General features: G+C 39.6%; 1 protein-coding gene across 1 annotated transcript in view; it reads left to right on the plus strand.

The window, feature by feature from the left end:
• epha4b (eph receptor A4b) overlaps positions 1-16,774 on the plus strand; it is a 182,566-nt gene that overhangs the window by 101,961 nt on the left and 63,831 nt on the right. The window contains exons 6-7 of the mRNA XM_049482474.1: positions 8,161-8,273; positions 14,349-14,511. Of these exons, the coding sequence (XP_049338431.1) occupies positions 8,161-8,273; positions 14,349-14,511 (276 nt within the window). The remainder of the gene's footprint in view (positions 1-8,160; positions 8,274-14,348; positions 14,512-16,774) is intronic.

A 16,774-nucleotide genomic window follows, 5' to 3' on the forward strand; every position in this document is an offset into this window, starting at 1 on the left:
ATGAATTAATCGTGTTTAGTTTTTTTAAGAGTATGTGTAGTTTTGTATAGTGTGTCATTAATAATTGTGGATTCATTTTCATCCAGTGTGAATCTCCAGTTTGTGGAGTTTTTTTAGTCTGAAAGCAATATCTGTGGAGTAATTTTTATCCAGTATGAATTTAAATTGTGTGTAGTTTTCAGTATATATGTAGTTTCGTACCGTATCCCAGTAATAAGTGTGGAACCATTTTACTCCAGTATGAATTTAGATTGTGTGATATTTTAGTACATGGTACATGCACAGTTTTATACAGTTTGACAGTAATAACTGGGGAGTAATTTTAATCCAGTATGAATTTCAGTGTGTGCAGTTTTTAAAGTGTGGAAGCAATAACTGAGGAGAAAATGTAATCCAGTATGAATTTTAAATTGTGTGCAGTCTCCAGAGTATATGTAGTTTTGTACAGTGTACCAGTAATAATTGTGGAGTCATTTTAATCCAGTATGAATCTCCAGTGTGTGCAGTTTTTAAAGTCTGAAAGCATTATCTTTGGAGTAATTTTAATCCGGTATGAATTTAAATTGAGTGAAGTTTTTACAGTCTGAAAGCAATATCTTTGGAGAAATTTTAATTCGGTATGAATTTAAATTGTGTGAAGTTTTTACAGTCTGAAAGCATTATCTTTGGAGTAAAGTTAATCCAGTATGAATGTTATATTGCATTGCATTTTTAAGTACATGCATAGTTTTAAAGAGTTTGACAGTAATAATTGTGGAGTGATTTGGATTCAGTAGGAATCTGATTGGTGTGCAGTTGTTTTTTTTCAGTCTGAAAGCAATATCTATGGTATAATTTTAATCCAGTATGAATTTAAATTGCGTGTGCAGTGCACTGTGTACTATATAAGCAAGCACTCTCTTTTTTTTTTTTTTTTCTGTAAATGTAAATCTGCTGTGTCTCAGTAATGCAGAATCTACTCCAATTATAACAGCACACACATCCTCACAGCCCTCTAAACATGTTTCATTAGACTTGTTTTTCCCCATCAGGGTAAAACAGCGCCTCAGGCACAGCTTAGCTTTGCACAGCCCACATCTGATTTCTGGGATTTAAATCTGATTGGGTCTGAAGTGTGAGAGCTGGTAGTTAGTGCACTGAAAAATGCACCTGCTGGTTTGAGCCGCTTTAGTAGCTTCTAAAGTGCCTATACAGAAGTTGGACAATGAAACTGAAACACCTGGTTTTAGACCACAATAATTGATTGTGGTGACGGACAGTTCTGGTGGAAACAGGACAGTTGAGGTGCACATTGAATTCTGCCGTGATTTGATCAGCCGTGGTTTTATGTTTTTTTGGATACAATCCGGGTTAGCACCCGAAAAACATCCCTTTCAGACAGCTTCCTCTTACAGCGTCCACAGTTAATCCTGTTGGATGTGGTTGGTCCTTCTTGGTGGTATGCTGACATTACCCTGGATACCGTGGCTCTTGATGCACCACAAAGACTTGGTCATCTGTCTCGGTCATAACCAGTTATAACACATACGTAGAAAAAGCAACAATGACCTGTTGTTTGCCAAATAGTGAACCCACAGCCATCTATATTGTTGCCCTTTCTGATTATGTGTTATAACTTGATTATTAATTATAAACTGATTTTTAAGGCATTTACAACCTACCTAATTAGTAACCATTAATAAACTAATAATAAACCATTTATAAACCCTTTATAAAGGTAGTCTTATTTTAAAGTGGTACCTTCATCTGCTATATGATGTATTTCACTGAAATTGCTGATCTGAACAACCAGTTATTTATAAATAAACTCATTAAAATGATCAGGGGTGCCCAAACTTTTTCATACCAATGTATATACTAACATGCCACATTCTATTGGGACTAACAGGAACTAGTATTGTGTCCCATGACTTTTGCCACATCCCATGGAAGCTAAAGAACTCTACACTTTCCTGTGGGACATGTGCACGGGGTCTCCTGCATTAAATTAATTAAATTAAAAAAGTAAAAAACTTTAAGCTGGTTTGACTGGAATGGACTATTAAAAATGCTGTAAATAATTCTGTATAAAGTGAACCAATTTTTTGTTCTTTTATCATTGACTTTCATTGAAAGTTAAGATTTCTTTTTCATAAACTTTTTTCAAATGCTCGGTTCCAAAAAAGCTTCTGTTCCAAAAAATGCAAGGTGATTTCAGCTTATACAAAGCGAGGTTCTTAAATTTTTAATCATTATTATGAATGAGATGGTAATTAGATCTCAGTGAAGTAGCAGATCAGTGTAGAAATCCAGGTCTTTCTGAAGGTTTTACAAACTTTTTTTTCTTCTATCGACCGTATCTCTCAGGAGACTTGGGAAGATCTTCTGCAGGCTTGTCAGATTTGCTTATTCATAAATCATTGCTTATTCAGGGTGTTTGTGCTGACAGGGAAGGTTATGGATTTATTCAAGGACAGATCTTTCTAAAGAGATGTGTGATATGATTGTGTGTGTTGTGCTTGTCATGCCTCAGAAATCTCTACCTGTCAAATTTCAATGAGTGAAATGATTCAGCTCTGAGGTCTGTTATTACATTATTCATGTATTATTAGATCATACATAGTGAAAAATGAATCTTTAAACTAAAACTTCACACTGTGAGCGTAACCTGAATAACTGTGCTTGAACTAAAGGTGTAAGAAAATATATTTATACTGAAGTATCACAATACTGGGTGGGTTTCCAGAAAGAGATTAAACCTAGTCATATACATATATATGTATGTGTATATGTATATTATTTAATTTAATTTATTTTAATTTAATTTCAATAGGAAATATCCATTCAAAATACTGAATAGTCCAAGAATAGGGTTTCTAGCTTTCTAGGAAATTATTTCAAAAGTATTCTTAAAACCATAGTATACAATTTTAATTATAAGTTTATATGTAACGATTGATATCAGGCCGTGGTTAATTTTGTATTCTGATTGAATAAAGTTTTAAGCATTTCATTTTGTGTTTTTTGTTCTAAAATTTAGATTTTAAAATTGCTAAAATTGACAATATGATACATGCACCCAGGTGAAGCCATCTGTGCTATCTGGGATGGGGATTAAAACCAACAACTTACATACCCTTAGATAGTTGCACCACTTGGCAACATGTGCAAGAGATACTGAGCCCAGTTATGCTCTCTGGGAAGGGAATTGAGCTAACAACCTTCTGAGGATATGGCCAAAGCTTTTATTCAGAGCCGTAAGGTTGTTAGTTCAAATCATGTCTCAGAGAACATATCTGGTCAGGTACAGTGAGACGAGTTGTGCTCTTTGGTGAAAGGATTGAGCTAACAACCTTCTGAGGACATAGCCAACACTTTCCTTCAGAGCCAGAAGGTTGTTAGTTCAAACCATGTTCCAGAGAGTGTGAGACTGATTGTGTTCTTTACGACAGGGATTAATCTAACAACCTCCTGAGGATATAGCCCACATTTTCCTGAGAGCCAGAAGGTTGTTAGTTCAAATCATGTTCCTGAGAACATAATTGGCCAGAGAGAGTGAGGCCAGTTATGTTTTTTGGGGCAGGGATTGAGCTAACAACCTCCTTAGGATATAGCCCACATTTTAATTAGAGCCAGAAGGTTGTTAGTTCAAACCCTGTTCCAAAGAGCATGTATTGTTTTGGTTTTTTTTGACAGGGATTATTCATAACTACTTCCTGAGGATAAAACAGATATTTTGTGGATTTAATTATTTATTATATATATATATATTTTTTTGCCTTGTTTTTGAGCTTAGAGTTTCATGTCCAGTCAGAACACAACACAGACCCTCTCACAATCTGGTGACGACAACTGCAGGGTGTGTAGATCCAAATCTGTGTGGGACTGCTTTAACACACCAGATGAAGACTGGGACACTGAGTAACCAGCAGAATCACCAGCAGACCTCCATCTCAATTCTCAGTCTGGACACTAGGAATATTATGTTGTATCCTTTTTCTCCTGGAAGTCAGATATCGGCGCTGGGAACAACTTTACACCCGAGTTGATGCTGTTCCAAAGTTATATTCTAGTGACCGAACACTATCCAGTATTTAGTGCTTATATACACTAATAAAACATGTCTGCAGATGCTGGACAGTTTGAGAGTACTGTGGAAAAGACGAAGATGTAATATCTTGGATTCTTAACTTGAGATTAGTTGGGCTCTCCTGACTTTCTGAGTAGAATGTTCAACTACATGTGAGGAATGTAGTGAGGAAGATGGTGATAAAAGTAGTGATGAAAGTGGTGAGGAATGAGGCAAGTAATGTGGTTAGAAATATGGCGAGGAATGTTGCTAGGGACGTGGTGAGGAAAGTGGTAAGTAAAGTGGTAAAGAACATGGTTAGTAAAGTAGTGAGGAAAGTGTTGAGAAACATAGTAAGAAACATAGTAAGAAACATGATGAGGAACAAAGTGGTGAGGAACAGAGTTAGGAACATGGTGAGGAACGTGGTGAGAAACATGGTAAGAAACATGATAAGGAACAAAGTGGTGAGGAATGTGGTGAGCAATGTACTAAGGAACATGATGAGGAATATAATTAGGAATATGGTGAGATATTTGGTGAGGAATGTAGTAAGAAGCATGATGAGGAACATGGTAAGGAATATGGTGAGGGACATGGTGAGGAACATGGTGAGAAACATGGTGAGGAACATGGCGAGGGATATGGTGAGAAATGTAGTAAGAAACATGAGGAACAAAGTAGTGAGGAAAGTGGTGAGAAACCTGGTAAATAAATGTGCTGAGGAAAGTGTTAAAAAAAAACATGGCAAGGAACGTGGTGAGAAACATGGTGAGGAAAAGGGTGAGAAACTTGGTAAGGAACATGGCAAGGAACATGGTGAGAAATGTAGTAAGGAACATGGCAAGGAACATGGTGAGAAATGTAGTAAGGAACATGGCAAGGAACATGGTGAGAAATGTAGTAAGGAACATGGCAAGGAACATGGTGAGAAATGTAGTAAGAAACATGGTGAGGAACATGGTGAGGAACATGGTGAAAAACATGGTAAGGAATGTGGTGAGAAACATTGTGAGAAACATGGTGAGGAAAGTGGTGAGGAAAGTGGTTGGGAATGTGTTGAGGAACGTAATGAGGAAAGTGGTGACATGCATGGTAAGGAACACGGTGAGAAACATGGTGAGAAATGTAGTAAGAAACATGTTGAGGAACAAAGTGATGAGAAACATGGTGAGAAGCACGGTAAGGAACGTGATAAGGAAAGTGGTGAGGAACATGGTGAGAAACGTGGTGAGAAATGTAGTAAGAAACATGTTGAGGAACAAAGTGGTAAGGAAAGTGGTGAAACGTGGTTAGGAACTTTGTCAGAAACATAGTAAGGAACATGGTGAAAAACATGGTAAGGAACGTGGTGAGGTACGTGGTTTGTGTCGAGGAACATGATGAGGAACATGTTAAGGAACGTTGTGAGGAAAGTGGTGAGGAAAATGGTGAAGAACATGATGAAGAACATTGTGAGGAACATGATGAAGAAAGTTTTGAGTAACATGGTAAGGAACATGGTGAGGAACATGGTGAGGAACATGGTAAAGTATGTGGTAAGGATTGTTTTGAGCAACATGGTGAGGAACATGTTAAGAAACGTTGTGAGGAAAGTGGTGAGGAACATTGTGAGGAACATGATGAAGAAAGTTTTGAGTAACATGGTGAGAAACATAGTAAGGGAAGTGGTAAAGTACTTGGTAAGGATGGTGTTGAGTAACATGGTGAGGAACATGTTAAGGAATGTTGTGAGGAGCGTGGTGAGGAACATGGTGAGGAACGTGGTAAAGTATGTGGTAAGGATTGTTTTGAGGAACATGGTGAGGAACATGGTGAGGAACATGGTGAGGAACCTGAGAGGGTTAAGGTCTAAAAGGCTCCACAATCCTGAGGGCTCTATATTCATCGAACATTCACACCCTGAGAGCCCTGCTCTTGTAGAGTTCAAAAGTTCACAACCACTAAATAAAACATAAGATCAAAAGTCTAATGCCCCTCGTCACTCACTGCTGTGTGTGTGGTGTGTGTGTGTGTGTTGGGGCTGTAAATATGCATGAGGCTGCTCTGCGTGATGAGGGGAGTTTTTGGGGAGGAATGAGCGCGAGGCAGGGGTCAAGCATGGCCTCAGGAATCTCAGCCATTCGTTCGGAATATTTATCAGCCAGCGCTCCGAGATTTGGGAATGAACACGCGCACAGAGCGGGGAATACGCTGATGCTCTAATCTGATTGGACAGAGCAGTGTGGGTAATGTAAATATTTGCGGGGAACGTTGCGCTGCTCTACACATTCCAGTGGTGAGCTGGACGGAGGGAAAGAGTGTAGACGTTTCAATAGAGTCGTTTAAAGCTCTTGTTCTGTTTTGGTTGTTTCATTTTTGGCTTCTTGTTCTTTATTTGAGAAGGGGCTAGAGGGCAGTTTTTAAGTTTGAGTTATAAAGAATGGATTTATAGAGTATTTGAGTTAAGTTGTTTGTTGTTTAAATAGCAATTATGTGACCTTTTGTGCCATAAACACACTTTTCTACAACCTTTTTTTCACTTTATAGAGGTGTCACAACTAATTTGATGAGCTCTGATCTGATTTTCCGATATAGAAAAGAATATATAAGCCAGTCAAGATGTTTTTTTTGGCAAATGTGAGATGAGCCGTTGTGTTCTTTTTGGTTAAAAGTGTTGTGACCTCCTGGATGAGTTGTCCATGCCCTTTTGGAATCCTTTCTGTCAGCCGGCCACTCCTGGGAAGGTTCACCAGTGTCCATTTCTGAATAAAAGATTTAACTGTGGTTTGCTGGAGTCCCAAAGCTTTTGAAATGACTTTGCAACCTTTTCCAGATTGATGGATGATCAACGTATCATCAACCAGTATCGCTAATTTTACTTTAATCCTGGATATGTGGAGATACATGGAGTGCATTATTATTAGTGTCATGACATTGTGGATCATTGACATTTCTCTTTTTTTAGGGTGTGCTATATCATATCGTATTATTTTTTTACCATGAAATATTGTGATATTATTTCTGGGCCATATCGCCCAGCCCTAGTAGTAACACACAGCTAACAACATTATCTCATCACACCATCACACAGTGCAGGAGGAGATCCTGCTCTCTAAACACCTGACACCACAGAGAGAGAGAGAGAGAGGTGTTAGACTGTAGTAGTGAGGTGATGGTGCAGCAGTGTTGGAGTGTAGGAGTGTAATTACCTGCTGGAGTGATCCCCCTCAGCTACACATTGATGTGTGTGAATGAGATGAGGAGTGCTCCTGAAGGGTGTAGTAATGCGTCTGCAGTGGCTCTCCAGAGCTAAACTGGACAGATCTACAGAAATAACATCAGAGCCTCGGAAACCGAAACAGGGCATATTAAACGTTTGCAAGAAGTACAAATACCAACCATCCAACACTATTTTCCGCAGGGTTTTATTCATTTTTCCACTTTTTCCACCACTAAATAAATGAGTCAGTCTTAAAGTGCCACTAAAACCCTAAACAATATTTTTCAACAAATAACTGAAAAGTCTCCATTAATAGCTGAAAACTCTTCACTAATAGCGGAAAACAACTTAATTCTGATACATCAGCTCACAGATGCAGCCTTGTGCTGATCGTCATCACCCTAGGAGTGATGAAGGGAAAAAACAACATCTACCCACACAGAGAGACCAAGGCATTGTGCTCTCTCGGGGCTATGGCAGCTGATGGCAAGCTGCATGACCAGGATTCGGACCAGCAATATCCCGATCATAGTGGCAGCGCTTTAGAACGCTGGAGCACTCAGAGCACTAAACATTCTGCACATTTTAACATCTCAGCAGACATACCAATAAATGAAATTAATCATTGTTCCATATCAATTATTCGCTCTTTTTACTTACTCCGAATAACTTTGGTTGCCAGATATGATGCTGTGTTTGTTTGTTTCTACCACACACACACAAAATCACACACACACACACAAACCTGCAGAACTCATTTAGAATATTATTACCTTTGCTCGAGACCGAACCTTCATGCTGTGCTGTTTATCATGCTGTAATTTGTCATTAAGAAATGACTGCAATCAATTTCAATTACATTCTCTCTCTCTCTCTCTCTCTCTCTCTCTCTCTCTCTGTCTCTCTGCAGTGAGTGTTGTTCTGAAAGAGAGGAAGAGTAAAGACAGCATCACTCTGGCATGGCAGGGTCCAGAGAGACCAAATGGAGCCATTGTTGAGTATGAAGTCATCTATTATGAGAAGGTAAAATAAACTTCATTCCTTTCCTCTCATTTCTTCTCTTTTCTCTTCTCATCTCATCTCTTTTTTGTCTTAATGATACTCTTTTCATATCTTCTCAACTTGTCTCATCTTAATAATACTTTCTTCTTCTTTATATCTCTTCTCATATCAGTCCTATGCTTCTTATTTCTCATCTCATCTTAGTGTTAAGCTTCTTATCTCCCATCATCTCTTCTCTTTTCAGCTCATCTGATATGCTTCTCATCCTATCTCCTTTTATCTCATTATTACTACTTTCTTCTCACATCTCTTTTCATCTCTCATCTCATTTTAGTGATATGCTAATAAACTCTCATACTTATCTCTTCTCTGCTCATTTGATATACTTCTCCTCTCATCTCATCTTATCTCATTATTACTCTTTTCTTCTCACATCTTCTCATCTCTTCTTTTGTATCTTTTTTTTCATCTCAGTGATATGCTTCTCATCTCTTCTCATCTCAGCCTTGTGCTTCTTATCTCTCATCCCATCTTGGTGTTAAGCTTCTTATCTCCCATATAATCTCAGTGAGATCTCATCTCTTTTCTCCTCACATCTCATCTCAGTTATATGCTTCTCATTTCTCATTGTCTCATCTCTTCTCATCTCAGCATTATACTTTTCTTTTTGCATCTTCCCATTTATCCTCTTTTCATCTCTCATCTCTTTTCTTCTCTTCTCAATTTTTTTCATCTTCTCATCTGTTATTTTTTCATCTCAATAATACTTTTATTATTTTTTTTATTCTTTTCTCTCTCTTTTTCTATTCCCTACTTTTCTGTTCTGTTTTCTTTTTTCTTTTTTGTCTTTTCTCTTTATTTTTCTTCCCTTGATGATTTTCTTCTCTTTATTCCTCTTCCTCTTCTCTTGGCCCTCCTGACCTGCTTGTTTCTCATTGCCTCACACAGATCACACACACGCCTCTCTGACCCCCATTAACGCTGCTAATGATTACAGGCGGTCAGACAGACGGCCGTCTCTCCCTCCAGAGTGAAAGCAATCTGCAGCTCACGCCACTGACCTCTCACACAAGTCCCTCCCACTTTAATTATACCCAAAACCAAACCTTACGTCAACAGCTTTTACCATATCAACCTGAACCCCACTATAACACACACACACACACACACACACGTAACTATAATGACAATAATATTACCAATGCATTAAATCAATAACAACTACAAAAACAACAAGCAATTCCAGTTCCAAGGCTTTTTCGCGATAATTAGGTTATGGATTAATCATGCAATAAATCATTTTTGCCACCTTCAACATTAATTTGCATGTATTTATGTGGCAAAATTGTCTGGCACGAACACACAACCGCATACATAGACACACTACAGTTTTACTGCTGCTGAAGTCTTTCACACTGTTTAATCAAGAGATACTGGGTGCCAAGTTATTCAGCAATCTAATGCGCTGCCACTAGGATCAGGAGATCAGAAAATATCTGGTTCGAATCCCGGTCATGCAGCTTGCCATCAGCTGCCTAGAGCCCCAAGAGAGCACAATTGGTCTTGGTCTCTCTGTGTGGGTAGATGTTGCTTTTTCCCTTCATCACTCCTAGGGTGATGACGATCAGCACAAGGCTGCATCTGTGAGCTGATGTATCAGAATTAAGTTGTTTTCCGCTATTAGTGAAGAGTTTTCAGCTATTAATGGAGACTTTTCAGCTATTTGTTGAAAAATATTGCTAAGGGTTTTAGTGGCACTTTAAGACTGACTCATTTATTTAGTGGTGGAAAAACAGTAGATGACGCTCTTTTCTCTCATCACTCCAAAGGGTGATGTTGATCAGCACAAGGCTGCATCTGTGAGCTGATGTATCGGAACCGACTCGCTGCGCTTTCCTCCGAGCGTTAGCGCTGTGATCCTACTCAGCAATTCTGCGTCAGCATCAGTTCAAAAAGAGGCGATGGCTGACTTTTGCAGAGTTGTTTAGGAGTTAAGCTTTGAAACGCTCTCAATTCTCACTGTAGCCATAAATATAACATATAAATAAGATTTGACTGAAGCTTAATGCAGGACAGCCAATCAGAAACAGATCTCATTTGAATATGAGCAGGGCGCTAACAAAAACAGTTTTAAAATACAGAGTTTTATTGCAACGGTCTTTAAAAGAGGGGTGACAATATTGTCATATAAAAAAATGAATTATTCAATTATTATATTAATTAATTACTTCATTCATTCAACAATGTACAGTATAGTATGCTGGCGTTACGCCAGGCATCCCCGCAGTGTCACAGTGCATATGTGAGAGTCTCTCAGTTTTTACAGAGAGTGAATGAGCGCTGTTTGTTCAGTTGCTGTCGAGTGTGTGTGTCGTACCCAGAGTGCCACAGGCCAGATTTAGCGTGATTATGGGTTATGAGCTTATATTGAATACACAGATGGGGGCCTGGCATCAGAGGAGGCTATGGCAGATGCTGTGTCTGTGTGTGTGCTTGTCAGATGCCACACACACACACACACACACACACAAACGTCGCCCATGTTCGCACAGGGTCCAGTCACTCCAGAGCTCATTAGGCGATGGAATGGCCTTTGTCTAATTGGCTCGGAGAAGCGATCGATCGGACACTGATGAAAGTCGTGCGGCTGGAGCTTGAGTGACAGTGGGTGGCATTCTAATTTCTTGGAGGAAGATTGCCTCCTATTACGCTTGTATGATTAGCTTGTTCGCTTCTTCTCAAAAGAAGGTGTTAAGCACACACACACACACACACACACACCCATACGCACACACACTCATCAGTTTAGTGTGTTGACAGAGGCAGGGTGGTGGTGGGATGTCGCCTTGGTGCCTTGGGGCGTAGCTTGAATGGATTGTTTATTACATATGAATGAAAACATTGACCTTGCTTGTTTTTATACCTTGCTGGGAAACCATCCAATGGTACAATGGTCCAACATCTTTGGTACATTGCTGTGAGGATTGTATTTGATTGCATTCAGCCACTACAGTTGATCCAGTTTGTCAAATGGAGCTCCATCGCTCGAGAGAATATACAGTAAATATGGCATTTAGCTGATGGTCTTATCCAGAAACACTTTTTCACATTGTTACAGTATTTTACTGTCAATAAACATCTATTTTCTGCTCTATTTTCATACATAAGGTGCACTGGATTATAAGGCACATTATGCAACACTAGTAAGGAACAGGGGTGTCATGCGATGCTTTGCTTCTAATTCATAGAAGTAAAGGTCTCGACACCCAGCAGCAGATAATACTCAGTTAGTGGCTAATACTAATGCTGCTCCAGCAGTGCTAGATGGGATTAGCAGAAGACCATAGGCCGATAATACTCATCTCTACATGACAATAGAGCTAGCGCTTAGTGTGGTCAGCGGCTAATGCTAATGCTGCTCCATCAGTGCTATAAAGGGGTTAGCAGCAGGCTACAGGCCAATAATACTCACCTCTGAATGGCAAAAGAGCTAGCGCTTAACACATTTAAGCTACAGGCTGATAATGCTCAAAATCTAGATGATAAAACAGCAAGCGCTTAGTTCGCTTAACAGGTAATGCTAATGCTGCTCCGGCAGTGCTAGCTGGGGTTAGCAGCAGGCTACAGACCGATAAAACTCATCTCTACATGATAAAAGAGCTAGCGCTTAGTGTGGTCAGCGGCTAATGCTAATGCTGCTCCAGCAGTGCTAGCCAGGGTTAGCAGCAGGCTACAGGCCGATAATACTCACCTCTGAATGGCAAAAGAGCTAGTGCTTAACGCATTTAGGCTACAGGCTGATAATGCTCAAAATCTAGATGATAAAACAGCAAGCGCTTAGTTCGCTTAACGGGTAATGCTAATGCTGCTCTATTAATGCTAGCCGGAGTTAGCAGAAGGCTACAGGCTAATAATAGTCACCTTTGAATAGCAAAAGAGCTAGTGCTTAACGCAGTTAAGCTACAGGCTGATAATGCTCAAAATCTAGATGATAAAACAGCAAGCGCTTAGTTCGCTTAACAGGTAATGCTAATGCTGCTCCCTTAATGCTAGCCGGAGTTAGCAGCAGGTTAAATGCCGAAGATACTCACCTCTAAATGGCAAAAGAGCTAGCGCTTAACACAGTTAGGCTACAGGCTGATAATGCACTTAGTTCGCTTAACGGGTAATGCTAATGTTGCTCCATTAATGCTAGCCGGAGTTAGCAGAAGGCTACAGGCCAATAATACTCACCTCTAGACAAAGAAAGAGCTAGCGCTTAGCTCTCTTAGAGTGCTTAGTGAGTAGTGCTAATGCTGCTCCAGCAGTGCTAGCAATGGTTATTAACAGGCTACAGGCCAATAATACTCACCTCTAGACAACGAAAGAGCTAGCGCTTAGCTTAGTGATTAGCGGCTAATTTTAATACTGCCCCAGCAATGCTAGCTAGGGTTAGCAGTAGGCTACATGTCGATACTGCTCACCTGTAGACAACAAAAGAGCTCTTTTAAGAGGAGTACAGTGATTTTTATTACGTTTTTGTGTTGCATTATGCATTTTAAAATATATTAAAATATCAATATGTTGCCCAGCTGTACTTGAGACATAGCAAAAGTCTTGGGATATGATACTATTCCCTGTTTTATGATATGCTTGGCTAATTTATCTCAACTTATTGAAGTCTGAATAAATTCCCTGAAGCCTAAACCTGACTTTAACCTTCGTAACCAAGATGAAATCATTTTCTTTTTTTTTTTTTTTTTTTTTCAGCTTCCCAATGTGAGGCGGCTTCACCTGCCTCACATTAGCCTCTTTAAAATAGCGCTCCCCTGATATTTGCACATCTATTTGTAATGCCTAATGAACACACACCCTTCTGATGCCCTGAAGGAAGGCCTGGCATTATGCCGCACAGTGAGAAATTCAGTGTTAATTCCTCTAATCCTCGTTTCACACTGAGAAGCCTTTATTAAAGCAGCCACATTTACAGGTGTCCTCTTTTCCTCTGCTATTCAATCAGATCTATTCAATAATTCAGCCCCCCACAACATTACTAAAAGGCTATTTCTTTAATAAACATGTGAGTCCCAATCTAATGAATAATTCTAATGAATTTTAGCTATTTAAAGTTTACTAACTTACTATTACACTTATATAGCACCTTTCTGCCGCTTAAAGCTTTCAAGGATGCTTACAATTACATTCCACATAGACTCAACACAAACCAGTGAGGAGCAGCAGCCAATCACACACAGTGTACTCTTAACCAGAAACAACCATCCACCTGGAGGACTGCATCGGGCACTGAAGAGTCACACACACCATTGTCCAATTTTCTGGGCAATTTAAAATTCCGTATTTTTCGGACTGTAATATAATCTCCGAAAAAAAATCTGAAAAATCTAAAGGCCGCCGTATAATCTGGTGCACTTATGTATGAATTTTACTGGTCAGGTTGTAAAGGGTAGTAAAGCCACTCTGATGAAGTACAGTATTATGAGCTAAGGCTGGGTGCAGCAGCAGCATTAGCATTAGCCGCTAACTGCAGTGCTAGCTCTTTCGCCTTTCAGAGCTGAACATATCAGACTGTAGTTAACCACAGCTGTCTAGCACTGCTAACTGTAGCTTGCTAGCGCTAGTAACCACGGCTGGCTATCGCTGCTAACCTGGGCTAGCTAAGCGCTTGCTAGCCGCGGCTAGCACTCACCCTTAAAAAAAAAAACTGGAATTCTAAGCATACTGTAAGTAAATGAAAGCTCTTTATTTACCCAAATGAACAGGTTTCAGGAGAGAAATTATTCAAGAGGGCTTGTTTGATTTTAAAATAAAAGTTTTTTTTTAAAGATCTGCAGTTTTGTTTACTTATGTGACCCCGCCCCCAGCAGCAAGACCTGCTTAATTAGAAAAGAAACATCCAATGCTCTAAAGTCTAGTGGAAAGTCTTCCAGTTTTCTGTGTTAATATTGGATTGGTTTACTCCTTTTTTATTGTGAATTTCAAATTTTTGAGGTGTTTCAGCTTCACATATTGTCAACTCCAAGATACAGTAATACCTACATTTCATATTATTCATATTTAATAAAGTCATTTCATAAAGTTGTGGTCTGTTTGTTTCAGAACCAGCGAGATCAGAACTACACAGTGCTGAAGACCAAGTCTAACATGATGACGGTTGAAGGCCTAAAGCCAGGGACCACCTACGTCTTCCGGGTCCGTGCTCGCACTGACGGGGGGTACGGCAGCTACGGTGGAGAGATTGAGCTGGAGACCAGCCATGAAGGTGAGCTAACTCGGGATTCTTTAGGTTGCCAGGTCTGTATAGAACACACAAGTTTTCAGGGTATACAGGTTGAATACAGAACCCTCACTGAGGGGATTCTGGCAGTAGTCCTAAAGTCTGAAGGGACTCAGACCTTATGTGAGGTCATACAGGAGGGAAGTTGATGGGTTTATAGCAAAACCAGCAGCTGTTCTGTCTTTTAATGCTTATGATAAATCAAACATAATTCTTAATCAGAATTAAATTGAAAACCTCTGGAATACAATCAGGAGGAAGATGGATGATCACAAGCCATCAAATCAAGCTAACCTGCTTGAATATTTGCACCAGGATTGCACGGCATAAAGTTATCCAAAAGCAGTGTGTAAGACTGGTGGAGGAGAACATGATGCCAAGATACATGAAAACTGTGATTAAAACCAGGGTTAAACCTTTATAAACATCTCAATCATTCCCTTTGCATTATTGGAGGTCTGAAAGCTCTGCATCTTTTTTTTTTTTTTTGTTATTTCAGACATTTCACATTTTCTGCAGATTTGCAAATAAATGCTCTAAATAATAATATTTTTATTTGGAATTTGGGAGACATGTTGTCTGTGGTTTATAGAATAAAACAACAATGTTCATTTTACTCGGATATATACTTATAAATATCAAAATCAGAGAAACTGAAGTGGTTTCTTTATTTTTTTTCCAAAGCGTATGGTTCTCATGAGCCAGATATCGTGTCTTGTCTCGTCTCGTGAGATGAGTAAATGGCGTAAATGTGGTCTTTTATGATGAGCAGCAGGAAAACTCAGATCTTTTAAGACTGAAAACAATGGCAATATAATAAAAAATGAAGGTGCCAGGTGAATAACTTGAACATAATGACTGTTTTAACTGATAATAACATTAAAGAAGGAGGTCTCAGTGTTCTACCTGATATATGCTGATATATGCTGAGTTTTTGTTTCCATTTTAGACCATCTCTCCACTCTCTCTCTCTCTCTTTCTCTCTCTCTTTCTCTTCACCCTCCTGCTGCTCGTGTGGCTCTCACTGAGCAGCTGCTGTGGGACTCGGTGGTGCGGGATTTTTATTTTAATGTCGTCAAGTGGAGTGTGACTTATTTACTTCCTTCCCCGCGTCCCCCCGAGGGGAAACATACATACATGTCTCAGAGTCTCAGAGGACAGGGAAAGCTGTGTAGCTCTAACTCGCGTCCCTTTCACACGGCGGAGACAATCCAGACACACTTCAAGTGCTTGTTTAGGCCATCGAGGAGGTCCTGTGGTGCATGTGACTAATTGGAGCCCCGTCAAGCCCCAACAAGCAGCTCTGGTCCACCGGACCTGCCCCTCCTCAGCCAAGGTTACGCTTTTAATTCCGCACATCAATCACGTTAATTACTCTTTTAATTAGACACCAGGCGCTTAAGCTCACGCCTCGTCGGGACGTATTAATAAAAGCCACAAATCCCTTTGTTCACAAATCTCGGAGGAAAATAGGCTGTTTTCTGTACAGCATGCCTTGCATTGTTTTCCGACTGCGAATCCACCTGTGTGGATTATGTGTGCCCTAGTTATTTATGGCATAATATCAAATATCTGATCACAGTTATTTAAGATACAGCTCAGGAAAAAAAAAAAAATAAGAGACCACTTCAGTTTCTTTATTCTTTTTTGTTTTATTCTATAAACTATGGACAACCTTTCTCCCAAATTCCCAATAAAAATATTGTCATTTAGGCTGAAATAATAAAAGAGATGCAGAGCTTCCAGACCTCAATAAATGCAAAGAAAACAAGTTCCATTCATTGACTGTTTTGGCTTTATATAATAGTTTATAGAGGTTGGACACTAATCTTCGTTAATTGCACATTGCACCAGTAAGAGCAGAGTGTGAAGGTTGGTTCAATTAGCAGGGTAAGAGCACAGTTTTGCTCAAAATATTGCAATGCACACTATAACATTATGGGTGACATACCAGAGTTCAAAAGAGGACAAATTGTTGGTGCACGTCTTGCTGCCGCATCTGTGACCAAGACAGCAAGTCTTTGTGAAGTATCAAGAGCCACAGTATCCAGGGTAAAGTCAGCATACCACCAAGTAGGACCAACCACATCCAACAGGATTAACTGTGGACGCTGTAAGAGGAAGCTGTCTGAAAGGGATGTTCGGATGTTAACCCGGATTTTATCCAAAAAGCATAAAACCAATGAAATTCAATGTGCACCTCAACTCTCCTGTTTCCACCAGAACTGTCCGTCGGGACAATAAGTGA

The sequence above is a fragment of the Astyanax mexicanus genome, chromosome 8 (genome assembly GCF_023375975.1).
Source record: "Astyanax mexicanus isolate ESR-SI-001 chromosome 8, AstMex3_surface, whole genome shotgun sequence".
In the NCBI taxonomy this organism is placed as follows: Eukaryota; Metazoa; Chordata; class Actinopteri; order Characiformes; family Acestrorhamphidae; genus Astyanax; species Astyanax mexicanus.